The sequence below is a fragment of the Sitophilus oryzae genome, unplaced genomic scaffold (genome assembly GCF_002938485.1).
Source record: "Sitophilus oryzae breed Bouriz unplaced genomic scaffold, Soryzae_2.0 scaffold_1000_pilon_pilon, whole genome shotgun sequence".
NCBI classification, from domain to species: domain Eukaryota; kingdom Metazoa; phylum Arthropoda; class Insecta; order Coleoptera; family Curculionidae; genus Sitophilus; species Sitophilus oryzae.
Window position 1 is genome coordinate 411,430 of NW_022145617.1, and position 27,866 is coordinate 439,295.

Consider the following 27,866-nt stretch of genomic DNA (forward strand, 5'->3'; position numbering starts at 1 on the left):
TTCAATGATAGAAGAAATAAATACAGCAAAAGAATAAATAAATACAGCAAAAAACATGTTGTATTTATTTATAAAAAATCACAGCCTATTCATTAGACAGCTAGTCGATTTATAATAATTTATATAGAACTCTATGTACCTACCTATAGAGCTAAAACTTACTAGCTACTAGAACTTACTTATTTTCTCACAAATAAAATGTATGGGATAAGTACCATCACAGTACCGTATTGAAAAAAAAAACGGCGTCATAAACGGCTGAGGAATGATAATCAATAATACTTTTGGAGAGGTCAATCTAGACGCCATTTACTAAAAATAGACAAAAAAAACTTGTCAAAAAATAACACTAATTAGATTAAAAAAGGATAGAACGTTTGCAGACACACAAATCTATTTCCAAAAAAATATTTTTTCTCGATTTTTAAACTAAACCACTTAAAAATCATTTTTACTCAGTATAAAAATAAATTGCAACCTTCTTAACGCCAATAACTGGCAGTAACCGCCAATAATAAATAAAAAAAGGGTAAGCCATGACATCTAGGGCTTGACCTCACCAAAATTATCATCGATTGTTATTCCCAGCCGTCTTTGACGCCGTTTTTTTTTCGATTGTTTGGTATATCTTCATGAAAATTTAAAGAATGGCAAAAAAAAACAAAATGTGACGAAAAAACAACTTGTTTTATTAATACAAAAAAAAAACAAAAATAAACATCAAGATTTATTTCTTAAAAATCTTGATTTTTGATGTTTTTTTTTCAACCCCTAATAGGTATTTTACATTATATTATACCTAAATAACATTTTATACGCAATTACAGCACTTATTTATACAAAATCCTACAGTGTAATTTCTTTTAGCGCACTGAGCTGAACACAGTAAACCTTCATTACCGGTATTTCCCAAACATACATCAACAGGTTTTGTAGTATTGGTAACAGTGGTATTGGTAATATTTTGAAAAAATCTATCGTGGAACTTTTTAATAGGTCCTTTCTTCTTTCCGTCTGTAATAAAGTCTTATTACAAAAACCGCAGCAACGCAATTGTGATGTACAGGGTGTCCCATGTTCGGGTGATTTGCAAGGTTTCTCGTTTATAAGTGGCGGTTTTCACAATACTATATGCTACTTTTTATGAAATTAAAGATGCTACAAACATATTTCTCCTAACCCTTTAGTGCCCTGTATATGAAGGTGTAATGCCCTGTATATAATTTTTTAATTTTATTTTCCTTGTTATAAGGTTTCTGAAAAAATGATATAGTCTATACCACATCTATACTTATTTTCACGAACAAGGTAAAAAATATATATTATTTAACTTTTTCATAAAAAAAAATAGCACAGTGATGGTGCAAACAGCCAGCATCTTTGTATTTCTACACGTAAATACAAAAAAAAACATATAGAATACACGAAAATGGGACACTCCGTATTATATCTCTCGGGTTTTCCGCATGGAACCCACACTAAATTTTAGCGAGTTAACTTATGTAGGTCCTACACGAAATATTTTTGAATTATTAAGAACAATTTTAAAATTTGAGATTTTTTTAATTATGCGTGTTAAAAAATAGTTATTTGTGTAACTTATTGCAAAAAGGACATACTTATTTGTTGCACGACGCATGAATCATGCTGAGTGCAACAAATAAGCTTTTTGCACATGTTGCACACAACATTTTTTCTACAATCGAAATGAAATTCTTATATAAATGTTTATTAAAAAAGTTTTTACAGTAATTCACAGAATAATATAGTGCTCTCCTGTAAAATTAGTAAAATGGCGCTTATCACTTATCATGTTTTTCCCCTGGACCCTTCATTTGGTGTGGGTTCCATGTCTGTCCATGCCCAGAATCAGAGATATAGAACATCAAAATTGCCAGCCACCGCTAAATACCACAAAAATTGATTTTTTTCGTATTTTCTTTTTCTTCTTCAATCTTACCTTTTATATGCCCATTCAGTACTTCGGTGCATACAAAAATAATCATTATTAACAACATTACTGCCCTCATATTAGCTTTTATACTTTTATTCACGTTGTATACTATCAATATTTATTACTTTTATACATCGAAAGGTCTGATTTTTTTATTTTAGCTCGTTAAAAAAATGACTATGCATAATTAGTATGGAACTAACAAATAACAGGTTTTCTTTAAGCTGCGATAAGAAATAGTTTATCTAAAATTATATACAATACCTGTAAGCCTGCAACTAAAACAACGATAGCAAAAATATGAGTGTACCTATATCTAAAGAATTAAAATTTTAAAAATTATTTTTTTTTCAATAATTACGTATGAATAGTTAACAAGTAACAGGCACGTGGCTATCTTTATAATATTTTAAATTCAAATATTTTGATAAATGTTAAGCTCCGTCTACACCATTGCCTGGAAACTTATATGGTGAAATTTTGATAAAATAATTTAGTACTCACTAAAAACACGGTATGTCGCTAGTGGTAGGAAAAATAATTTCTAGAGGTTACTAGTTTATTTGGTTGCCAGTTATATGCATATACAGGGTGTTTCCTAATTAATCTAAAAAATAAAAAAATTCGTTAGAAAACGGCTTAAGGCGGGCTCTTAATAAGTATATTTATTTTTTTCTCGGCAACCGTTTGATGAACAAGAAAAACTCAAAAGATCAATTTTGTTGAAAAAGATGGCCAGTCAAGAAACAAATATATTTTCTTTAAAAAAGCAGTAGTGTTCCATTTATTTTAAGCAAAATATCGATTTTTTTTTAATTTTTAACACCCTGTAATCAGAAAGGAAGTACTTTAGACCCAATGGTTATATAAAAATCGTTTTAAGAACACATGAGGAATCACACCACAATTTTTTAGACTAATTAGAAAACACCCTGTATATTGTCAACTTGACAATGATTATTGATAAATCAAAAAATACCTTTTCTGTGAAAAAAGCCCGATTTTCGCAGGAAAAATTTTGGTTTTTATTGAATTTGGACATGCGTCTGCAAATACCGGTATGTTTTTTAATATTCTATCTATCTAAATTTTAAATATCATAGTCAGAAATAGTTTTATTATTTATTAACTGTAAAAATCGTATACTTATAAGTTTTATCAAATATTGTGATTTACTTTCTACCTTGTAGTCAAAATTTATATTTAATAAACTGTAAAATATATATATTCTTATGTTTTATTAAAGTTACTCTGATATACTAATATATCAGTGTAACTTTAAAACTAAATTCTTTGAAATCAAATATAAACATAAAAATATTTACAGCAGAAAAGGCGAAGGCGCTGGGTTAAACGTAGTCTCTACTAAGAACACGGAGGGGCGCTTTGACCCAAAATTTTACTATTAAGTTTCATATCTATCTTAATATAAGATTATTTTCTTTTATCTATGGTCTACACATAATGTTTTACCTGTCAGGTAAAACGACGGATTAAAAAGTAGCATATACACCGGGTGATCATTCTACAGGTGTCAAAAAAATAGTGTATTTAACTCCAGTGGGTTATTCTACAGATAAAAATAAAACAAAAAAAATTGTATGTGCACTATGTGCGCATATTTGGGGTGAAACTCCTTACTTTTTTCGGTCTGTCTGTCCGTCTGAGAACTACATTCGGGTACCTCTATCCACGTGCCGAGTTTGGTTCCAATCGACCCATATTTAAGAAAAATCCTGATGATTTCGTCCATTTAGAGGCATCGGTTCGAAACGTCGAGGGCATCATCCTGTAGCCCGTCCCCAATTATGCCGAAATCGACCCACATTTTTCTTCAATATCATAATAATAACATGTTGACTACATAGTTATCAGACTGAAATAAAAAATTTGAAATGTTTTTGTGCCAAAAGTTCAAGAGAAACTGTTTTATTCTCATTTTTTTTTAAAACAAATTATGATTAATTTAAAAAAAATCCCAAATTTATTATTTATTCAAATAACTATCTACCCAACATTTTATTTTTTGTCAATAATGACATTTATTGACTGTTTTCATTCTAAATATCTTGAGAACGGTTGGTCGTAGCGAATTTTACAAAGTGACATTTTTACCGTAAAAATTCAAGGAAATGTATATTTTCTCACCGAGTAGTTTTATACACGTACGGACGAAAAGTTATTACTCTTCAAAACCGTTAAAACACATGTAGATGGCGCCCACCCCTACAAATAGTAGTCAAGTTGACATCAAAATCAAATTTCTCATGTCAAAAAACTCCCAGAAACCCATTTTCATTCAAGTACTGACGTTACTTAAGAAGTTATTTGAAAAAAATCGAAATAAAAATGAAACTTCTACACCCTGTATCTCCGAAACTAAGCATTTTAGGACGTACATTTATATGAACTTTTTTACTTATTTTCATCTGCAGAATATGCTGGCAAAGTTTCCGAAATACAGTTCGGACAACCCTTTATAGGCAGTTTAAAATTGATTAATTCTTGTTTTTGCCCACTGGAAAATCAGTTACCCGTAGCGGATAGACACTTAACTTTTGATCCATGAGGATATTTCGAGACTTAATTTTTTCCTTCCGCTACCTAAAATTCCAAATTTAAAATTTGTGGAACTTTTAGAAGTATCTACTGTCAAAATTAAAGAAATTTGAGAAGCAATAATTCATAAACTATGAGGCATAATTACTAGATCTATTAGCAATATAACCAGCTATAGTTATGTCTTTTTGATTAGTAAAAATTAATATTCTTGTTTTATCCACAATGTTTACAGGGGGGTCAAAAGTCAGGGATCACTGCCATGCCATCTAGAAATGGTTAAAATTATAGAATAGAAAACTAAAACTCTTGAAATAAAATATTATAACAAATTGGTATAATAAAATATTACTTTATTTAATATTACATATTATATCATGGTGGTGCGTTAGTGTGCCTGTGCAAATCTAACTTAGCTTTCCCAGCTCGATTTTCTTCTCAATCATTTTTATCGAATGGTATAAAAAGGTGTCAAGTAAACCAGCTACTGTATAGACACCACCGATTATAGCACAAACGTTGGTTAGAAAATGTCCTAAAGATCTATCTTTTTCCGTGTATTTTACCATTAAAGGTGAGAGTTCGTACTGAAAAAATATACCTGGCATTCCTAAAAAATATAAACGTTTATTTTGTAATTTTATTTTATCTAGAATTTTCACGCTATTCGCCGTGCAGTATTGTAGCCAAGTGATTAGATTTTTAGAAATTGTAAATGTTCTTTAAAGGTTAAAAGTCTTTAAAGGACTAGGAGAGCTACAATTTAAAGTAATTTTCAAAAAGTACAGTGTCCCAAATAAATAAAAAAATATTAAAGTTGTTGAAGTTTTTTTATTTACTCTATATTGTCACAGATTAGGTATACTATATGTATACAGATAAAAATCTTATCCCTAATTCGTGGTACGAAAATTGTTTTTATGACGATGTTCAAACGAGTAAAATTTCCTGTGCGCAAAAATAAACTCGTGTAAAATAACTATAAACAGCGTAATAGAGAGATATCGCTAAACCGAATAGCGTTATGGACGTTAATAAGGTCAGGTGTTATTTACTTTACGTGAGGAGGTATTAACTCTCTTCATTTATAGTTATCGGATCGGAAAGAATTCTGTTCGCATCTCGTCCGCTATTTAAACTTAACCTAACTTTGAATTTAAAACTTTGAAATTGTTTTGTTTACTAGGTATTTTAAAACTAAAGGGCTAAAGTGCTTATTTCCAGTGCCTTATTGTTCAACGTCTGCCAGTGGATTCAGGGCAACAAGCAACAAATTCTCTTAGAAGGGCTAAGTCGTCATCTGCTGTAAACCTAAGCCTCTTTATAGGTTCTTTAATACTGGAAGAGGTGGAATCCACATTTTGGGCCATATTTATTTGATTAAAACTAATCCCAGCTACTTAAATATCAAATTACCTAATAAAACTAAAGTAATAATTCAAAACAATTCAAACATAACCTAAAATAAAAGATCTCGCCGGCCGGCCCCGGTTGTCAAATACCCGCACATGCCCATTTAAGCAATTTTTAAACGTTATTTAGGTTTAGAAATAGCGCTTGGTGTAATTGATCCGCAAATTACGTCAGGCGGTAATGTTATTAGCGGGTGTTGCGTTAAAAATTGACTCGCGCACATCGTAACCATAATAAGGTACGCGTAAATACTGCATGACGTTATTCGGTTTTCCGATATCTCTCTAATAACAGTTTAATATACTATATATAATAATTTGCACAATTTTAGAGGCCATAAGTGGGCGTGCTATGTGCGCAAACTAGTAACCTAACTAGTGTCCGATTCCGAAAATTGGAACCACGAAAAACAATAAAGAAAAAACAAAGTTTATAATCTGTATAATCTGTGATATTGTGATGCTATAATAAAAATATTACTACCTTATACTGGGTGACTAAAAATTAATTTAAATTACTAGATTTAAACTAAGTAAAGACTGTTCAGTCATCGTTCAACAAATATCGATACGTCAACTTATATGTCAAATAAGAGTTTTAGTATCTTGCTTTTTTTTGTAATGTTTTTAGTTTTGAAATAAAAAATTGTGTGTGCACTATGTGCGCATATTTGAAGTGAAACGTCCTACTAACAGCTATTAAATTGAAGGATTTGAAGGATATATATTTTTTTACTTTTTATAAACTTCAAAAAAATTAGAGTTAATATAAAACCGTATACTATTCTAGCTTTATAATTTTATGTTTTTTTAATTTTTATTAAAAAACGATAATTATCTACATCTATATCTCTGAATACTACTGCTACTAACCAACGATTTGTTTTGTGTGGTCTGTTTTTGTTTAAATGTTTTGTTCACTATTCATGTTGGAGATTTATTTTTAAATTAATGTTAATTGTTAGTCAATCAGTAGAACTCATAGAATATGTATTTTTTTGCATAATCAAAATTGTCACTCCAAATTTTACATAACCAAATTGTCACTCTAAATCGCTGTCTTTCTTAGACAGATGTCACTTGTCATTATTCAATTCATTATTCGAATTAATTGTTTCTGCAACTTTGAAACACGATTATTCGGAAACATCCTAAATATATTTTTCATTTTATTAATTTTATGGAAAGCACTGTTCATTAAAATGTTGTATCCTATGTTATAGGGCTTGTTTCTCTCTACAATTTCCGGTCTCACAATGTACCATTTGTGTCCAGGAAGGGTTGATAGTTTCATAGTTGTCGATTTTCGAAAGAAATCAGTACCTGTATATTATTTCCTATATTTTTCATTTTATTGATTTTATGGAAAGCACTGTTCATTAAAATGTTGTATCCTATGTTATAGGGCTTGTTTCTCTCTACAATTTCCTCTCTCACAATGTACCGTTTGTGTCCACGAAGGGTTCATAGTTTCATAGTGGTCGATTTTCGAAAGAAATCAGTACTTGTATATTATTTCCTATATTTTTCATTTTATTGATTTTATGGAAAGCACTGTTCATTAAAATTTTGTATCCTATGTTATAAGGCTTGTTTCTCTCTATAATTTCCTGTCTCACAATGTACCATTTGTGTCCAGGAAGGGATGATAGTTTCATAGTTGTCGATTTTCGAAAGAAATCAGTACCTGTATATTATTTCCTATATTTTTCATTTTATTGATTTTATGGAAAGCACTGTTCATTAAAATGTTGTATCCTATGTTATAGGGCTTGTTTCTCTCTACAATTTCCTGTCTCACAATGTACCGTTTGTGTCCAGGAAGGGTTCATAGCTTCATAGTTGTCGATTTTCGAAAGAAATCAGTACTTGTATATTATTTCCTATATTTTTCATTTTATTGATTTTATGGAAAGCACTGTTCATTAAAATGTTCTATCCTATGTTATAGGGCTTGTTTCTCTCTACAATTTCCTGTCTCACAATGTACCATTTGTGTCCAGGAAGGGATGATTGTTTCATAGATGTCGATTTTCGAAAGAAATCAGTACCTGTATATTATTTCCTATATTTTTCATTTTATTGATTTTATGGAAAGCACTGTTCATTAAAATGTTGTATCCTATGTTATAGGGTTTGTTTCTCTCTACAATTTCCTGTCTCACAATGTACTATTTGTGTCCAGGAAGGGTTCATAGTTTCATAGTTGTCGATTTTTGAAAGAAATCAGTGCTTGTATATTATTTCCTATATTTTTCATTTTATTGATTTTATGGAAAGCACTGTTCATTAAAATGTTCTATCCTATGTTATAGGGCTTGTTTCTCTCTACAATTTCCTGTCTCACAATGTACCATTTGTGTCCAGGAAGGGATGATAGTTTCATAGTTGTCGATTTTCGAAAGAAATCAGTACCTGTATATTATTTCCTATATTTTTCATTTTATTGATTTTATGGAAAGCACTGTTCATTAAAATGTTGTATCCTATGTTATAGGGTTTGTTTCTCTCTATAATTTCCTGTCTCACAATGTACTATTTGTGTCCAGGAAGGGATGATAGTTTCATAGTTGTCGATTTTCGAAAGAAATTAGTACCTGTATATTATTTCCTATATTTTTCATTTTATTGATTTTATGGAAAGCACTGTTCATTAAAATGTTCTATGCTATGTTATAGGGCTTGTTTCTCTCTACAATTTCTTGTCTCACAATGTACCGTTTGTGTCCAGGAAGGGTTCATAGTTTCATGCCCAGTAGGAGAAAGGCCCACTAAACGCACTGTAAACGTATTAAAATCAGCTGTGTGTTAATCGCTTTGAAGAACATGGGCCCATCTGATACATTTGGGCCTTTGTTTCGCCAAGTCCATGCCAGACGTTGGTACTAAATGGGAAGTTGGAAAACATCCAGCATTTTTTTCCACAACGGGGACGCAGCTTTTTGCCGTGCGACAGGCATTTTGCTATAATAGAAAAAAATGCAAAGAAGAAGAGAAGTGGCTGAATCGCCTTCAGATTGGAACACCATAATAAGTTCTAAGTTTACTGTTGTTGAGCTTAAAAGAAATATGGTGAGAGACTTTGTGAATGGACTATCAGAACCGTTTTTTAAAAAAAACTTCACCACAAATAAGTTGAAATTCCAAATAACACAGTATAAGTTTTTTGAGTTTACAAGTGAATCAAAGTCTTTAATGTTTGGCAGCTATTTTTGTTGTCCCTTTTGAAACCTGGTGTTGAATTACCCGAATTATCCCTATACCCGAAAAGCTAGCTTACTCGGCTGATTTACCTATAAACGCCCTCAAGCTACAAAATATTAAGGAACTTTGCAAGTTTTTAAAAGATGAAAAGGCCATTGCATTTTATTTTATTTGTTCCTTGACTGGTGCTACATGTACACATGAGGATGAACCAGACGAGCGTTAGGTCATAAGTATTATATTTATCCAATGTTTACTATAAGTTACTGTTTCGAATAGATGTGTTTTTTTTATCAATTTGTTAGAGATATTTTCTAGTTGTTTTATTATAACAGTTTGCTACATTATAACTTGAAAAAAAAAGGGCCCATTTTTTAAGTCTGTATTTTCTGTAAACATATTTTTTATAACCATATTTTTAATAAAATACACTTTGATGATGTACCTCTTTCATGTATTTTATTAAAATTTATTGAATTTTAGTTTTTGGACCCAATATATGGATTATTGTCTCTCCTGAAAAATTACCTTTTTGAAAAATGGGCCCTTTTCCATCTAGGCTATTCAATTCCCAGAATGTTATTAAAAAAGTTTCATCTTAAAATAAATTTTTAATCAATCACAACTGTTTATCTCCATCATTTACCGGATTAATAATACAGAAATTACAGCTCAATTACAAACAATTATTTATAGCGATTTACAATAATGTTATTAAATTATACGAATATTCTCGTTGATTATTGGTTTGAAATAAATATGCCAGTGTCCTCCAGTGAAAACGCGAGTTACTAACTCTAAATTCTAATTCTGAGCTGGGAAATGAGCTAGATGCTTTACCTAGACCGTTATTCAAAAACTACAAACATATCGATGAAAATATGCATGAAATCAAGGTTAGTACAGTTTCAAGTTTATTATAGTGATTTTCCTAGCCGCGCATGGCACAGATCGTTACCCAGTGTTGCTACAAGCTTATTTTTTTATCAAATAAGCTTGTGGTATAACCGAAAAGGGGTAGATCTACCTCGAATGGGTTAGCTGTGGCAACACTGCCGCTATCACGTTTCCTCTCGCTGGCTCGCGCGTCACGGCTGTCTCGGGGCTGTCATTGAATGTCGTGTGTCACGGCCTTGAATTTTTACTCTCAACGCGTGTAAAGAAGTTTCATCACTTCAAAAATAATATTTAAAAAGTTTTTTTACGAATTACCAACGTTACCATAATATTACTGATTTATAAATTACCGGTAATTTTACATCACTATGCATGGATATATTAATAAATAATGATAAATAAGATCTGAATAATTATAAAAATAACGAAAAATGAATAATGAAGAAAACTTGAAGAGATAGCCAAAAATGATACAGGTAAAACAATTTGATAGATAATTATATTTGCATCTGATGCAAAATATTATTTAAGTTAATTAATTATTTAAGATTTAGAGCCTTAAAACTGTTTCACAAGGAACTAACCACAGACTCAGTACTATTTATTAATTACTTAAAATTAATTTTTAGACACCCAGTATCCAGTATAAGGTAGCATTATTTTTTGCACTATGTGCGCATATTTGAAGTAAAACTTCTGTCTGTCTCTTCATATGTTTTCTGTCAGTGAGTCAGCTCCCTAGCTCACATACACTCTGTAACACAGACACTCTGTAACTCACGAAAATAATTTTAAATTGTAGTTCTAGCAGTCTTTTAACAACTTCAACATTTAGAATAACCCTATTACAATTGACTTACCAGACTCTCCCGACATTAATAAAACTGCTTTCTGATGTTTCGTCACTGAAAATTGATTACTGTAAACGGTCGTCCCATCCTTGGTAACGTAACAAACAGGTACTATTTTAATATGATATTGAAACATTGTCGCCCCTACAAAAAAGTACTTAAAAAGTATAGAAAGAAAATGTGTTTACATGTATATTTTGTGTTTTATTATGAAAGACGTACCTTCTTCTGCAAGACCTACAAAGTCTTCCAAAGGATTGTGAACCCCACCTTTAATCATTGTTCCAAAAGTCAAAGTTTTTATTTTGTGCGTCATATTAAATTCGGATGAAGAAAAAGGTTGTACGTCGTGTACGTGGACGTGATTTATACTAAAACTTTTTCCAGGTGCTATATGGAAACTTCCACTAACTCTAAAAGGAAAATTTTTATAAAAAAAAAATTATAAATTTTTGTTGAAAAGGGTAATGCACATAAATATTAGATTACATTGCTTTATATTTGTATTTAGTCATTGTAAAAACTTAAATAGATCTGTACCTATTAACTTTTAAATTTCCATAAATTTGACATCCTTGAGTGAAAGCCGTTTTCAATTTTTCATTAAACTTTTCATGCTTACATTGTTCTATATCCTCAACATTATCCAAGGCCCATCTCTTTATTCTAACGAAAGAAAATATAATATTAACTTAAAAAAAAGGACTTCATAAATAAACTATATTTCTGACCTATAAGCATCTCTAACTTCTTCACAAGTATTACAGCATCCTTCCCTAGCTCCATAACAACTGCCACAATAATCAGTTTGATTTTTTTGTGTGTTGTCTGTCTCATTTTTAGTTTTAATTGATATTGTAATGTTTTCCTTTTTTGGTTCGTTTATAGGCACCCCATCTAAACTCAAACTTCTTTTAAAAACATCATGTGAAATCTAAAATAAATAACTATATAATAAACAATACCTACGTGTTGAAAAAAATAAGTTAATGTACCTGTAAATGTTGTTCACCCGATGAATCCATTGCATCTAAGACTAGAAAATCACAAGAGACTTTAGGAACAGTTATATCTATATTAATTGATAGATCTAGGCCCCTAGACGTATCAACAAATAATTCTTCTGTAACGTTTGGCGTAAGGTAATTGAGAAATTCAAGCCAAAATAAAACAGTAATTATAACCATTGAAATTACTGTAATTGTTCCGCCTCCTAAAGTTTGAATTCTTACATCCTCTATCGTTTTAGGGTAGGCATCGAATCGCCTTAGTTTTTTAAAATAATCCATTCTGTATATATTTTAATTTAACTTTTCCTGTTAACTTTTCGAGAGTGTAAAGTAAAAACTTCGCATAGTTTTAAATGTAAATTTCCTAGGGCATCTCTCAATACTCTTTATTTGAAACAACAAACATACTAAGTTTTTTAAATTTAAATCTTTTAAAGAGAAATCTATTCGCCGATTTCTTTTACTAGTTTTCAAAAAAATGTCCACATCAACATTTTCATTTTTGTGTTTTTAAAACTTTCTTCTTTAATTGACGTCTGTCATGATTGTTTTGATGACTGTCGAGCATCTGTCAACAACGTCTACTTGGAACTATTATACTCTATGGCTTACAATATACAACCCTTGTTTTAATCAAAAAATAAACGCATAAAAAATGCAAACATCCAAGAAATCCAAAACGAACCCCAAAACGTTCTATACAAGGGTTCTATCAGGATAAAGTAACGCCAAAGTTCCCAGAACAAAAATATTTATATTTCAGTTATGAACCTTGGTTCCATCCTTGGATTTATATATGATCTAGGATTGCGTAGCATGCAAATATATGATGCAAGTTCATCCATTTTTATGTGCCCTTTCTGTGGTACGTAAACGTCAATGGTCGTCAAACTTGTCAATGCTTGTCAATCTGTTATCAACAAATATTTTGATAGGTGTGTCCTCAAAAATTGTTTAAAAGAAACTTTATTTGAATTAAAATGTCTGCTACATTAAAACCGTATCTAACAGCAGTTAGGCATACATTAACTGCCGCTATGTGTTTAGACAATTTCAGCTCACAAGTGGTAGAAAGACACAATAAACCAGAAGTAGAGGTTAGAAGTTCGAAAGAGCTGTTACTCACTCCAGTTGTAATTTCACGTAACGAGAAAGAAAAGGTAAAATTTACTTAATTAGTATTTTTTAACTGTAATAAATATTTCTAGGTACTTATCGAGGCTTCAGTAAACTCCGTACGTATCAGTATCGCCGTAAAACAAGCCGACGAGATCGAAAAAATTCTCTGCAAAAAGTTTATGCGATTTATGATGAGGCGTGCGGAAAACTTCATAGTTCTTCGACGAAAACCTATCGAAGGTTACGATATAAGTTTCCTGATAACAAACTTCCACACTGAGCAAATGTATAAGCATAAGCTTGTCGACTTTGTCATACACTTCATGGAAGAAATTGATAAAGAAATTTCCGAAATGAAATTGGCTGTGAACGCAAGAGCTAGGATTGTATCTGAAGAGTTTTTAAAACGATTTTGAGTATAATATTTATGGCATATATGTGGTAAACTAGTGAGAGAAGTTAATGAGTTAAGAAGAAATGTATGAATTCCTATATCGGAGAGAAAGATATTAATATATTTGTGTGAAGTATGTACGTGTCTATTGCAAATTTATTAAAAAAATATGATCAGGTGAACTTTCAAAATTAAAATAAGTTTTCTAATGTGTGATTGTGCACCCTTATGATATAAGTATACATGTATAATATATTCTTATTGTAAACTACTTTTTATATCTTATATGAAAACAGTTTTAGTGCAATTAAAACTTCAAGCACAATGGTATGTATGTATAACAAAGCAAAAAGTTCTTATCTTTTTGTTTATACATATTTTAATGTCAATAAGTATTGTTTTAAGCTGATTGATTTTTTTATGTAAGTTTTGATATTTAAGGGTAATAATTTGTTCAACCACGCTTTTGTATTAAAATATTTTTTTTTAAATATCTGTTATTTTATTGTAACAAAGTACATAAAAATTGACAAAAACATCTAACAAAAATAAATTCAAAATAATAGAAAGTCAATAAATACATAAATAATTTGTTTTTTTTTAAATAAATATAAGTATTTTTTGCAATTAACCATTAACATTTGTTATTAAAGGATAAAATACCGTATGATCGAAAAGAAAACGGCGTCCAGTTGGCTGGAAAATGACGATCAATGACATTTCCCATATGAATTTATATTAAAGGTACATTCAGGCTGAGAGCGTCGCGTCCGCGTGTCGAAATGGAATCAATTCACTTAACTTAAATTAGACCATTCAGGTAGACAGCGTCGCGTTTGGTGTTGCGCTAGCGTCCGCTGAGCGTCGGAGTTCCAGTTCAATAGGGCGGACGCGACGCTCTCAACCTGAATGTACCTTAAAATGACAGCGATCTTCATAGCCATCGCTGCGCCGTTTTTTACGATCATACGGTACCATATGATCAAAAAAAAAAACGGCATCTAGTTGGCTTGGAAATAATAGATGACATTCCTCATAATATAATTTTACATACAAAACGACAGTGATCTTTATTTCCGAGCCATCTCTGACGCCGTTTTTTTTTATTGTATGGTAGTGGAGTCCATCGACTATGAAATTATATATGTGTAACATTTAGTCATAAATTTTAAATCTCAATGGTAAATTGAACTGCACACTTATTTTTTATGCATATACCAATAATAATAAAAAAAATACTAGAAAACAAGGAATGCTAAAAATTTGTTAATACTACAAAAATTGGAGTGCAATACGATATACACAATTTTAATTTGTGGTCTCACAGGGATATTATCATGGTATTATCCCATTTAGTTAGCGACTAACTTAATTTAGCGAAATAAATTTTTAAATCTTAAAAATAATAGATTATTTTAAAAATTGCAATTATATAATATCTAAATATTATAATAAAAATAGCAATTGCAATATAGTATTTTTCGAATATACATGTTGTTCCAAAAAAGCTCCACATGAGGTGTTTGTTTGAGATTTTCACTCCATTTCATTTTTACAAAATATGTAGGCAAGGGTAGCGTATATTTTAAAAATATTTTTATAGATATACAGGGTTAAATTCAAAGATTATACATTCATATGTATGATTATACCGTATGATCTAAAAAAACGGCGTCAAAGACGGCTGGGGAATGATAATCGACAATAATTTTGGCGAGGTCAATCTCTAGATGTCATTTACTGAAACGTGAAAAGAATAAAAAAGGTTAGAACGTTTTCAGACACACAAATCTGTTTCTGAACAAAAATATTTTTTCTCAAATTTTAAACTACACCATTCTTAAGGCCAACTGACAGTAGGCGCCATTAAAAAATAAAGAAGAGTACGGGCCAAGTAAATGACATCTAGAGCTTGACTTCGGTAACATTTTCATCGATTGTGATTCCCCAGCCGTCTTTGACGCCGTTTTTTTTTCTCGATCGTATGGTTAGTTATCAACCAAAAACATTTTTAAAATGTGGGCTAGTATTCCCAGCATGTTTTACAAAAAATGGAGTAAAAATCTCAAATATAAAACCTGATATGGAGATTATTGAGAACACTGGTTCATCCTGTATAGTAGCTACATTAAAGATAACTGTACAATCAGAGGTTTATGACCAAGTAGGCTTTGACTTTGAGAATTAAAGCCATACAATTTAATTTACTATAACATTTTTTTAATCTCTCATAAAAAACACACTTGATCATAAAAGTTTTTGAGAATATTGTACTTTACGAACAAAAAGTTTTTTATGTTCAAGCAGGCTTTGATTTTGACAGTTAAAATAATCCTAATATAATTTTCCCATAAGAATTGCTTATATCTGTCATTAGTCATTATACAAATCACACCTGATATTTAAACTTTTTGATCATACAGGGTGATCTGTACAGGGTGAGTCAACAATAAAGTTCAGAATTTTTCATTTATTTTGCGAATCAAGAAAAAATGTTTAACATAAAGCTTGTGGGGAATGTTAAGATACAGAATTTAAAACTACATATATTTGAGTATATAGGGCGCGCTTCAAAATAGCGAGGCAGATGTTTTTTTTTAAATGTAACGCCCTGTTATTTTATTTTTATTTAGAGTCTGCGTAAAATGCTATACTAACTTTTGTTATATAAAATATAATGCTATATACCTAAAACTAGTAGTTCTTGTAATGATTATTTCAGCTTTTTCAACTATTTCCAATTATGTTGTAGCCTTCCCAATCATGGTCCCATAGCAGGTTTGGCGTTCTTCTAGGTTTCTTAATTCCTCGTGGGTACCATGGTGTAATGGTCCATCTGTGGTCCGTCCTTCTTGCTAGGTGTCTTGCCCATTGCCACTTAAGGAATTTAATTCTGTGGATGACATCTATTATCTTGATTTTTTGTATTATCCACTCAATTTTTTAAGATCTTTCTTGGTTATTCCCAGTATATTTCCTTCCATCCAGAGTTGTGCGAGCTTCAGTTTCCTTACAACGTCCGTTTTAAGTGTCCAGGTTTGACATGCACAGGTCATGACTGGTAATACACATCCCCGAATGTTTTCTTCTTTAGATAAAATGGCATTCTAGATTTCAATATGACTGAGATTCATATTCCATAGGTGCTCTATGCTCTATGCTAACTTAATTATTCTGTTGATTTCTGGTAGTAGAGATCCTGACCTGTGTATTAGTTGTCCTAAATATATATTCTTCTACCTTTTCCAGCGTTGTGTTATTGATTAGAATGTCTTTTCTGTCATCTATACATTACTTTAGCTTTTGCCAAATTCATTTTGGGACCTACTTTATTGCTGGTTGTATTTAGTTCTTTATATTGGTAATTAGGACTAAAATATATTTTATGCTTTTGTCTGGGGTATTCAACGTCTTTTTGCCTACATTATATGCTCACCCCTGTAAAGTAGGGTGTTCATTCAAAAAAAAAAAAAGTTATATCCACCACACTTTTTTGAAGGATACTTAATATAAATGAAGGGTCCAGAGGAAAAATATCATAAGCGCCAGTTTCTTAATTTTAGTGTTTTACAATATTATAGTAGGTCTAACTGGGCCCTACAAAATGTGTAGGACAATAAGGAGTTAAATCCTATGATATATGCCTAGAAAAAAAAATACATACAGGGAAAGAACCTGATAATTAGTAAAATAGCACTTATCATGTTGTCCCCTGGACCCTTCAAATGAATATTGGAAAATAATTTTTAATTGTCTATTTTCGCATTACTTAACTATTTTAATTTTTCTGAAATTGTCAAGATAAACGAGTAAATGAACTTTATCGTTGATGACTAACCCTGTATTTATAGAGAAAGATATTTTCTAAAGTTATGATTATTTGATTGAATTACAAAATTAGATTTGTTTATATTAAGATAGTCTACAAGATTTATTTGATTCTGTGTCACAATTGGTGCCTAAATATATACAATCTCTCCAGAACCATCTTTAAGTCTATATATTATATATTAATTTATAACTGGTCATGGTGGGAAATCTAAATAATACCCCATTCCTGATATAAATAAAAAGTACCAAGTTTCTTCGTATATTTCTTTCTAAAATATTTATATTGAAAACGCTCATAGATGTTGATAACTTAATATAAGTGACTGTTTTTTGAACTGTATGAGGTGTTATATGGCAGAGTACCAGAAGGTTAGGTCTTACGTTTCACTTTCTAACTGCTAGAGAAGTCCCAGCTGGCCCAGCTAAAAAATATACATATAATTATTTTTATGTTCTGTAAGTGTAAATAAAGTCCATTTCACGAGAGATGACGATTCAAGCTCAACATGTAATGTGTTAAAACCCGTATATACATTTCGACAGACGATGACAGAAAAAAAGACAGATGACACCCATACCAATCCATTTATTCAACTAAAAAAGTTTCTAATAATTTTTAGGTTAACTATGGATGGGTTTATACAGGGTGTCCCAGAAATAAGTACAAGTATTTTAACTGGTAGTATAGGGTAATCGCAAAACAATTTCCGATACACGGGAACAACTTTGAATGACAAGCGATGACGACAGCGCTGCCAGATTGTGATGGATTTATGAGATGAATCTTAATTTAAAATTGGGAAGGAATAAATTATATCATTTTTTAAAGAGTTTTACGTTTTATTTGTAATTTAATAATTAATATTTCAGTAATTAATTGATTTATTTGTTTTATGGCTTATTTTATTTATTACATATTGGCAAAAACTAGTCTGTTATAAAGACTATTTATTCTAAGCGTTATTATGGGTTATTTATTTATTTATTGATGTACATCTTAAAACACCACAAGTGGTAATAACAAGTAAGAGGACGTCATTAATGCACAAACTAATAATCACAGAATTTATTAAAAACTAACGTAGAAATAACTTTGAAAGTGGTATAATGTGCTTACCAATCAACTTACTTCTCTGACTGCAGTCAAGGATAATAAAGAACTTTTATTGTTATGTTCTTATTCAAAATAGTTTATCAGGGAAGCTACAAGCTCTTTGCTTCGACTGTTTAAATGCTTCGGCATATTTTCAACACACAATTTCAAGAAATGCGATATAAAAACTCGAAAATTCAGTTCTTAAAAGAATTGTTTGTACTTAAAGGACGATTTTTTAAAAAAGACTATGAAAATAGGCAAAAACGAAAATTACTCACAAAAATTCAACAACAACACGACATTATACAAAATAATGTCTGACATTATGATAATTATCAAATAATAAACGACATCGTTGCTGAGCACGGCGCAATGTTACCAACATAGCGATAATAAAATTTGGTTCAAACTAATGTTTGCAGCTTTAATCTAAATAAAATATCTGTTACAATCATTTGCTCTATAAAGTAAAATAAAGAGCTGCTCGGTATCTTAAATTAGACAACAAATTTAAACATTTTTGCCCAATTTTCATGCCTCTTTAGTCAAGTTTATAGACTTTAGTGTCAATGTCGATATGATTGATGACGTGCATCGGAAAATGTTTTGCGATTACCGTATTTTGTTTTATTTATCCCTGAGCAATATTAAAACTTTTTTATGCTTTTAGTCCGTCCTACCTGCTGTAAAACGGTATGTGTAGACGGAGCTAGACGAACGACCGTCTTGGGAACTGTCATCAGTTTTATAAACGGCCCTCCGTTTTACCTGACAGTTAAAACGTTACGTATAAAAGGGGCTTTAGAGTACGTTCCGATTCGTCTGAAATATCAAATCTCGTAAATTTGAACAACCTTTTAATCGTCACCTTGAAGGAAATGGACACTATAAGTAATTATACCAAAGTCTGTTTCTGTTGTTCCTTCTGTAACACTGCTTCAGTCTGGTTTGGATCAAATTTACAAACAGCGGCTATTACTCTAGCTAACACTAGACTCTCTTTTCCTAACATGTAATTGTATAAAACGTTTCTTAAATACTCAATTTCAGTCGAATTTGATAGCTCAGCGCAATGACTCAAGGTTACTAGCGTTTCATCCAACTTTCTGTTGAGTTTCTCATTTTTATTTTTCTGTTTTTGCAGTTCGTTCTCGTAGAATTCTATCGAACTTTTATTTGTTACATCGAGAGATTTGTACTGTGCCAATTTATCGGTTAAGTTTTCGAATTCTCTATGCCACTTTTCGCTGTCTGTACTTTGTTCATTGGAAACAGCATTTAGTAAAGTTTCTTGCTTCACAATGTTTAGATTTTCTGCAACAGAAACATGAAATAGTCAAAATACCTATACAGATACTTTAATAATATATATAAAAAAATAAAATAAAAGAGATAAAAATAATAATAAAATATAAAAAAATTAATAATAAATTAAAAATATAAAAGAGATAAAAAAACATTTTTTTTACAAAATGCCACACATCGACTGTGCGATTTGGCATTCACACAATCAGCGGAGCACAGTCTGCGCCTAGATCTATACAGGATGAGTCTTAAATAAGCGCAAATATTTTCAGGGCTGTTAGATCTCCATAAAAAAACATATTTTCTCTTTACCGTTTTTCAAATAAGTCCAAAATAACCAAGATATTTTACTTTGAAGATTAAAAAAAAAAGATTTTTTGATTGCCTAAATTTTGAGAACGACCATGTTGCTGAAGTTTCCCAAATACAATTCGGACCACCCTGTACAGGGTGGCGCCTCTCATACGACGCGGAAGCTCCAAGGAGAACGACAGTTAGTATTGAAATGAAATTTTATGAGCATATATAGGTTAATTTAGAGCATTTTTTTTATAGAGAGTTCTACAGAGCGTCCCCAAAAAGTTTCACATTAAAGTGGTGTTTTTTGTAACGGAACACCCTATACATTAATTGATTTTCGGATTCTAGGAGAAAAATAAAGATGCTTTTCATTAAAGAAGAATATGACATATGTTTTTGACATATTTAAGATTTTCTAAAAATAAAGAACATCGACTGTGCGATTTCGCATTCACACAATCAGCGGAGCACAGTCTGCGCCTAGATCTATACAGGATGAGTCTTAAATAAGCGCAAATATTTTCAGGGCTGTTAGATCTCCATAAAAAAAACATATTTTCTCTTTACCGTTTTTCAAATAAGTCCAAAATAACCAAGATATTTTACTTTGAAGATTAAAAAAAAAGATTTTTCGCCTAAATTTTGAGAACGACCATGTTGCTGAAGTTTCCCAAATACAATTCGGACTACCCTGTACAGGGTGGCGCCTCTCATACGACGCGGAAGCTCCAAGGAGAACGACAGTTTGTATTGAAATGAAATTTTATGAGCATATATAGGTTAATTTAGAGCATTTTTTTTTATAGAGAGTTCTACAGAGCGTCCCCAAAAAGTTTCACATTAAAGTTTCACAGTAAAGTGTTTTTTGTAACGGAACACCCTATACATTAATTGATTTTCGGATTCTAGGAGAAAAATAAAGATGCTTTTCATTAAAGAAGAATATGACATATGTTTTTGACATATTTAAGATTTTCTAAAAATAAAGAATAATTTTTAAATTTCAATAAAGGCTATGTAAACTAGAATTTACCTGGTTTATCCTAATATGTAGTTAAAATAACTATTATTTTAAATCAAATTAAAACCTGACCCAAAAAGTTATACAGGGTGAGACAAAATTAGTATTGAAAATTGTTCGCCTTTAAAATCAAGTCAACTCTTTTAATTTAAATGGAACACCCAGTATATTATTCCAATATTCAATGGGTAACTCGTTTCTCTTTAAAACACTATTAAGGTTTTCCTATCCCTCAAACAAAGACTTTCCTAGATATTTTCATTTTTATGATTTAATGTCAATTAAAATAAGAAAAATTCAAATTTACAATTATAATTACAATTACAAATTTATTTTTGAAAGTTTATCTAGGTGAAATATTTTCTCTTACCTAACTTACTTGTCCCATTACTCGTGACACTCGTGCCCGAATTAATAGGCGATATTTTCAGCTCTTGCACTTCATCTTGAAGCAGCTGTTTTTCGTGTAGCACTTCGTTGTAGTGTCCCTCTAGATCGGCGACTTGTTTTTCTAAATCTTGTTTAATCTTATTAAAGTTATCACATTGTTCCTGTATCCTAGTGTATTCCTGTTTTAAATTCTTGTTTTCTACGAATAAATTATCACATTTCTCTTTTAGATCGTAAAAATCTTTTTGAATATCTTCTAAGTCTGTACTAGACGGCTTGACATCCTTAGAATCCTTCTTGATTTGATGTAGTTGTTCAGCCAGATCATTAATTTTATCCTGTAAATTAGGAAGTGATTTATTATACATATAAGTAATACCCCTATAGTTTATATCAAATAAACTTTTAGTCACGTGATTAAGCTTGACCGGCACAGCGATGTCCACTTTTCCATATTTTCTTTTAATCAAAATATTTTAAGAAACAAGTAAATTAATTATAAATATATAAACAGTTATTATTCACATCAACAAAACTCACCTCTTAACAGCACTTAAGGGACATAAAGGGCCATTGCTACCGCTTTCCCGTTCAAAATATTCTAATAAAGTTGCGATGAGTTTTTTACGGCTATTAAACTATCTTGTACACTTACTCTAAAAACACTCTAACAAGAACAATGCTCGACTGCAAGGTCTGCTAGTAAAATTTTTGAAGATTAAAGGTATCACAACATAATTCATTCATCAAAAAACTCGCAATACAAAACTAATATGTCAAAACGAATGACAATGTCAGAAAATAAATAAATAAATGTGGCATATTTTACAGCAGAGCTTAGAGATGTGTAATTCGTGAACGAACTAGTTCCAATGAACTATTCCGACCCCGGAATGCAAGGAACTAGCTCCTGGTTTCTCAAAGAACTAGTTCCGGGATCGAGACTGTGACCGATATAGAATATGCGACGGCGACGGATCGGCTAGCGCGCGTAGCCCGATGGTAGGCAGAAGTGGGGAGCGCCAGCCGTACGTTATCGGATCCGGACCTAGAGGAACTAAACTAAATAAAAGATTAGTTTACGTACGAACGGATCGGGCCAGCGCGATCGATGCTAGGCAGGAGTGGGGAGTGCCAGCCGTATGCCGTATGTTATCGGATCCGGACCTAAAGGAACTAGAGGAACTAAATAAAAGACTAGTTTACGTATGGATCAGCCAGCGCGATTGATGCTAGGCAGGCGTGGGGAGTGCCAGCCGTATGTTATCGGATCCGGACATAGAGGAACTATTAAAAGACTAGTTCACGGAAATCTATTCAGTCGGCAGATCCGAGATATAATACAAAGCGACGACGATGGATTCGGTCACAGCCAAACCACAGCCGAACCGGCGCGGCGTAATTACTACAGTAAATTGTCGTGGATACTATTTTTGATTTTTACTTTGTTTTTTAAATATTTTATGGGAATGTTTCACTTTAGGTTCCTAAAATTAAGAAATATCTTATAAAACGAAGTAGATATTCTGAATTTTTAGACAAAAACAAAAAGCTTGAAGTGAGGAAAAATAAATTTTTTTGTAAATTTTTCGTATTGTTTCCTCCAATTGATTTGTGATATAGTTTTTAAACTCTGATTTGAGTTTCTTTAATTTTTTTATCTGCTATAAAACTTACCTATATGTTTTTAACATATGCAATTACACGTCTTCTTATATTTTATACATTATAAAAATTATAATGATCTGTATAATTTTGAATAGTAAACTGGGGGTGAATAGTTCTGACTGAAAACGAAATCCATTAGCAAGCAACGGGGATGTCAATGTTAGTCGGGAACTATTGTGATCTAAGGACCTAGTTCAAGGAACTATTCCTCTGGAGGAACTAGAACTAAGGAACTAGTTCCTCCCAAGGAACTAGAATTCCCACCTCTAGCAGAGCTACCACCTGAATCCCAGCGGGAAATTTAAATTCCAGTTAGTAAGCTCGTCGCGTCGCCAAGTAACCCATGGTGTAACAATGAATTTAAAAATCGCGCCCTCGATTACGTAACTAAAAGTTTAATTGGCATCAAATATAGATATTATTATATACTAGCCTTATAGAAGTATTACTTATATATGATAATAAAAATATAAAAAGAAAATCACATTTTTAAAAAATTACCTGTAAAGCAACGGTGTGTTTTTCAGTTTTCTCTGTTTTTTCTTCAAATTCTAATTTCTCCTTCTCCAGAAAAGCATTTCTTGCTTTGTGACCTTCAAGTTCCATCACCAGTTTCTCATATTCTTCATGCACGTTTTTGTTATCGGATGTAAGTTGGTTTATTCTAATTTTTAGCTCTGACACTTCTTGATTTAATTTATCGTAGACGTTTTGAATAACCTGCAATTTAATTTAGGAATCAAATGGTAGCTTTAAATAAAAAAAAATAAGGAAGGAGTATAATGCTATCCATGTATTCAATTTCAACGAATTTAGATTTGTTAATTTCATTTACCTGCTTCAGTAGCGTAGCGGATGTTTGTGTTAATAAATAATTATTATAACTCATCTATTTTTATTACAATTATATAATTTTATAAAAATTTTAATAACTACCAATATTTATTGACAACGTAAAATAAAACAACAAATTATTGAGTCTACCCTAAAGACTGTTCAGCAATCGTTCACCGTTACGTCATCATTATATGTCAAATATGAGTTTTAGGTTTTTCAAGGGGCGTGTCTGAGATTAGTTCATATTGTTTAGAAAATCTTAAGTACGTTCCTATATTATTGACTGACCGAGTTCCGTTTTTTCGGCATCCAAACCAAACCCATCCCTTGGACTGTTGAAATTCCTATTTCTAAAGCATCATCAACTCGCTATATTATTTAAAAACGCTATTAATTTGTATTTTACATAGGGATATTACACCTTTACATTGTACTTACTTCATATACGGAGTCCACAGGCTAAGAGTGTTCTACCAGCGTCTCTTTCTCCACGAACAGTTAACCTAATAGGACTGCTCATTCAGCCAAAAGTGTCCGCCAGGTGCATGCGAAAACTACTCGCTTTGTGACGTCATTGTAGCCCTTGTCATGGTTATTAGTCCTTATCCGGCAACCAATAATACACACGTGCATTATTGGTTACCGAATGCAAAACGTTCATTATTTAGTTTATTTATTTAAATACCTTATATGTATGCAGTAAAGAAAATTAACTGTATAAATCGTATTAAATACTCGGATAATGCATTTTTAAGAACAGCAGGTCCCAGCATCACCTTTTGCAAGCATTCTTTTAGAGTACTTCCATATTTCGCTTTAAAATAATTAATAAATAAAATCGTGGGCATTTAGTATGCACTTTGTCACAATCCACAACACAAAATGAACGTATTTATACACTCTATAGCTCTAAAAACTTTAAAGACACCTTTTTCACATTTAAAATTGACAAAATAATTAACTCATAATTTCTCAGCTGTTATTTTTATAAGTTTACCATAGGCAACTAATAATACACACTATCATGACAAGGCCACGAAGGCTTTGACCAGGGCTACAATGACGTCACAACTGTCAGCTGAAGCGCGGGAAGAGGCGAACGTACGTCTTATGAGGATGAGCAATCCTATTAGTTTACCGTTCTTGTCTTTCTCCAGAAAAATAATTTATAAGCTTAGGAATAAATCCTTGTTCGTTTTGGTTAAATCTTTGAGGCATTTTTGCGATAAAAAATTTGATTTTTGTTTTACACCAACAATCAATTTTTTTTCTTCTTTCTTCTCAAACTCTCCTTTTCAGGAGAGATTTGTGTTGCCTAGGCTTCCAGGGCCATTCTGGTAAAGTACTTTTTTCTGCTTTTCTTTTTTCTGGGTGGTCACGTTTTATGGACCTTCACTGATTGATCTTTCTTAACAACTAACAATTATTGAGGCTATTAAACAGGTTGCTTTAAGTTCTGCGGCTATTCAGTTATGCATGCATTCTACGAGTACTAAACAGTCCCAATAATTACTGTGCATTATGACATTTCAAATTTGCGGCTAGTTTTTTTTTATTATAAAGTTGACGTTAGGCTTGTTAGTAGTAAATATTTAGAGTTTTAAATTACTAACATTCAAAAACAAAGCGATTTGTTTTATGTATTCTGTCTTGTTGAATTTGAAAAGGATGCAGAAAAATTGGTTTTTGCTCTATCTCATTGTCGAAATAAAAGTATAAGATTTTTTGGTAATTATAATTGTGTGGACAAGCAATTATCAAATGAAAGACATCAGCAACCTCTCCACACTGACACAAATTGTCTCTGTTGATTCTGATTTTATAGAGATGTGACGGGGATAAGTAATGGTTTGATCTGAGTCGACACATGGTTATTTAACTTTGACATTGATCGATGTCCGTCAATAAAATTATACCCCAAATAAAATGACAATGACAATTACTAAAAAGAATAATGCAGTAATTTACGAAATGCCGCAATGACGTCACCAATCTCTTTCATCTGGTTGGCAAGTGATTGATAGAGCTCGACAATATATGACGTGACGTTGAACGATGGCTAAACATTCTATAACTAGGAAACTAACATTAAGTTTATTACCTTATTCAGTTCTTTGGCTTGTTCCAATTCTTTAACTTTCGATTCTAAACTTTTAAAATTAGCATTTTTAAGTTCTTCCAGTTGCATTTTAATATGTTTATTTTCGCTCAGAACATTTTCTTTCTCCTGCATAAGTACATTGAATTGTTGCTGAATTACGCCCATTTCTTTGCTTTTGAAATTATGCTGCTCGATTTTTTTCCTAAGTTCCGTTTCTAACACTGATTTTTCTTTAACGAGAACCTCTAGTTCCTTTATTTTCTCCTCTACTCTATCTGCAGCATTTCGTTTTACCTCTTCGATCCTGTTTTCGAATGCTTGTAAAGTTTTTTTAACTTCTTCCTTCTCTATTTTATATCCGTCTATTTCTTGCGTTAAATCACTTAATTTATTAACAAGGTGGTTATTTTTATTTTTTTCTGTTTCATGGTTGGATCTAAGCTCGTCAATTTCAGAATTCAAATTAGATATTAGTTGCTTCTGTTCGTTTATAATATCAACATTTTCATCTATAACAAAAAATAAGTAAATGTAGAGAGTAGTAAATGGTATGGAAGCTGTTCAATTTATAATAGGCCTGGTGCGTTTCAGTTGATTTCAACAAATTCTGACCGCAGCGCTTCAACGGCAGAAATCAGAAATTATCAATACATATTTCATGCCGCCGCTGCCGCGCCGTCCCGGTTTCAGTTCCTGTTCATCGCATTAAAATAATATTGAAATCGTAAAAAGTATTTTAGTTTTTTGCTAGTGCTTTTATTGAGACTATAAAACACTCAGGTACGAGGTTTGTGTGATGTAACGCTGTTTCGAGTAGTAAAAAATAAGTGAAAAAGAATTCGATCTAGGCGGCGTGTTGTGTTGTGACAATTTCAAATATTAATAAAATAGCCGAAAAAATGTTACCGCGTAATGAAAGCGTAATTAAGGCGTTGTTGAGTGCAATAACATCCAATAACTCAACTTTCCCGGATATTCAACTCTCCCGAAACAATATTTTATAGCTTCATAGTTTCTCACACCGATTTGATCAAAAACAAAAATGGATTCAAGCAGTTCGACGAAAAAAGTGAGTAAAAGTGCCTCGTCACATAATCAAAAAATTAAATAGTCATATACTATGAGAGGATAAAATATAATTTACAATATTAATGGTATACTTTTTTTAATCAATTAGTGATTAAATGTTTTATGAACATCTTCTAAAATTATAATTATGTACCTTTAAAAAATTTCGTTATAGCCGAAATAGACCCCGATTTTGACCCCACTAGCAAAACCGGTGCGTAAAACTATTCTCGATACCGTAGTTGAACTCAAGAATGAACCAAGCTTATAGGTAAAATTGTGTAACAATTTTTTTAGTAATTTGTTTTATTTGTTATTTGTTTGTTAATAATACCACAGATTAGGTATACTATATGTATACAGATAAAAATCTTATCTCTAATTCGTGGTACAAAAATTGTTTTTTATGACAATGTGCAAACGAGTAAAATTTCCTGTGCGCAAAAATAAACTCGCGTAAAATAACAATAAACAGCGTAATAGAGATATCGCTAAACCGAATAGCGTGCATGGACCTTAATAAGGCCAGATGTTATTTCCTTTACGTGAGGTGATATTAACTCTCTCCATTTATAGTTATCGGATCGGAAAGAATTCTGTACGCGTCGCGTCCGCTATTTAAACTTAACCTAACTTTGAAATTGTTTTGTTTACTAGGTATTTTAAAACTAAAGGGTTGAAGTGCTTATTTCCAGTGCTTTATTGTTCAACGTCTGCCAGTGGATTTAGGGCAACAAGCAACAAATTCTCTTAGAAGGGCTAAGTCGTCATCTGCTGTAAACCTAAGCCTCTCTATAGGTTCTTTAATATTGGAAGAGGTGGAATCCATATTTTGGGCCATATTTATTT

General features: G+C 31.5%; 3 protein-coding genes across 5 annotated transcripts in view; 1 reads left to right on the forward strand and 2 right to left on the reverse strand.

Annotated features, from left to right (window-relative positions):
* Positions 1-745: 745 nt before the first annotated feature.
* LOC115874861 (endoplasmic reticulum-Golgi intermediate compartment protein 3) lies at positions 746-12,432 on the reverse strand. 2 transcript variants are annotated; one of them, XM_030890240.1, is made up of 6 exons: positions 11,873-12,432; positions 11,609-11,811; positions 11,418-11,543; positions 11,100-11,290; positions 10,887-11,021; positions 746-1,014 (listed from the first exon to the last, which is right to left on the reverse strand). In XM_030890240.1, exons 1-6 carry the CDS (start codon positions 12,164-12,166, stop codon positions 812-814), a joined length of 1,152 nt encoding a protein of 383 aa, XP_030746100.1. In that variant the 5' UTR covers positions 12,167-12,432; the 3' UTR covers positions 746-811. The 2 variants fall into 2 exon arrangements, with proteins under 2 accessions (XP_030746100.1, XP_030746045.1); XM_030890185.1 differs by lacking the exon at positions 746-1,014 and adding an exon at positions 4,829-5,123.
* Positions 12,433-12,779: 347 nt separating this feature from the next.
* Positions 12,780-13,888, forward strand: LOC115874993 (actin-related protein 2/3 complex subunit 4). Its single transcript, XM_030890335.1, has 2 exons — positions 12,780-13,047; positions 13,096-13,888. Exons 1-2 carry the CDS (start codon positions 12,868-12,870, stop codon positions 13,420-13,422), a joined length of 507 nt encoding a protein of 168 aa, XP_030746195.1. The 5' UTR covers positions 12,780-12,867; the 3' UTR covers positions 13,423-13,888.
* A 1,300-nt stretch (positions 13,889-15,188) lies between these two features.
* The window catches only part of LOC115875066 (golgin subfamily A member 4), a 28,654-nt gene continuing 15,976 nt past the window's right edge, over positions 15,189-27,866 (reverse strand). For both annotated transcript variants that reach the window (XM_030890534.1, XM_030890460.1), the window contains 5 exons: positions 25,950-26,458; positions 23,513-23,731; positions 21,324-21,681; positions 19,229-19,641; positions 15,189-17,653 (listed from right to left, as the gene is read on the reverse strand). In XM_030890534.1, the coding sequence (XP_030746394.1) occupies positions 17,630-17,653; positions 19,229-19,641; positions 21,324-21,681; positions 23,513-23,731; positions 25,950-26,458 (1,523 nt within the window). In that variant the 3' untranslated portion in view covers positions 15,189-17,629. The remainder of the gene's footprint in view (positions 17,654-19,228; positions 19,642-21,323; positions 21,682-23,512; positions 23,732-25,949; positions 26,459-27,866) is intronic.

What these genes read in the sequence shown, in the direction of transcription:
- LOC115874861 (XM_030890240.1), bottom strand. Translation starts at nt 12,166, where the DNA reads ATGGATTATTTTAAAAAACTAAGGCGATTCGATGCCTACCCTAAAACG. An exon ending in GAAGTTAGAGATGCTTATAG is followed by an intron (nt 11,544 to 11,608) that starts GTCAGAAATATA and finishes TTCTTTCGTTAG; the next exon opens with AATAAAGAGATGGGCCTTGG. An exon ending in TGTAGGTCTTGCAGAAGAAG is followed by an intron (nt 11,022 to 11,099) that starts GTACGTCTTTCA and finishes ACTTTTTTGTAG; the next exon opens with GGGCGACAATGTTTCAATAT.
- LOC115874993 (XM_030890335.1), top strand. Translation starts at nt 12,868, where the DNA reads ATGTCTGCTACATTAAAACCGTATCTAACAGCAGTTAGGCATACATTA. An exon ending in CACGTAACGAGAAAGAAAAG is followed by an intron (nt 13,048 to 13,095) that starts GTAAAATTTACT and finishes AAATATTTCTAG; the next exon opens with GTACTTATCGAGGCTTCAGT.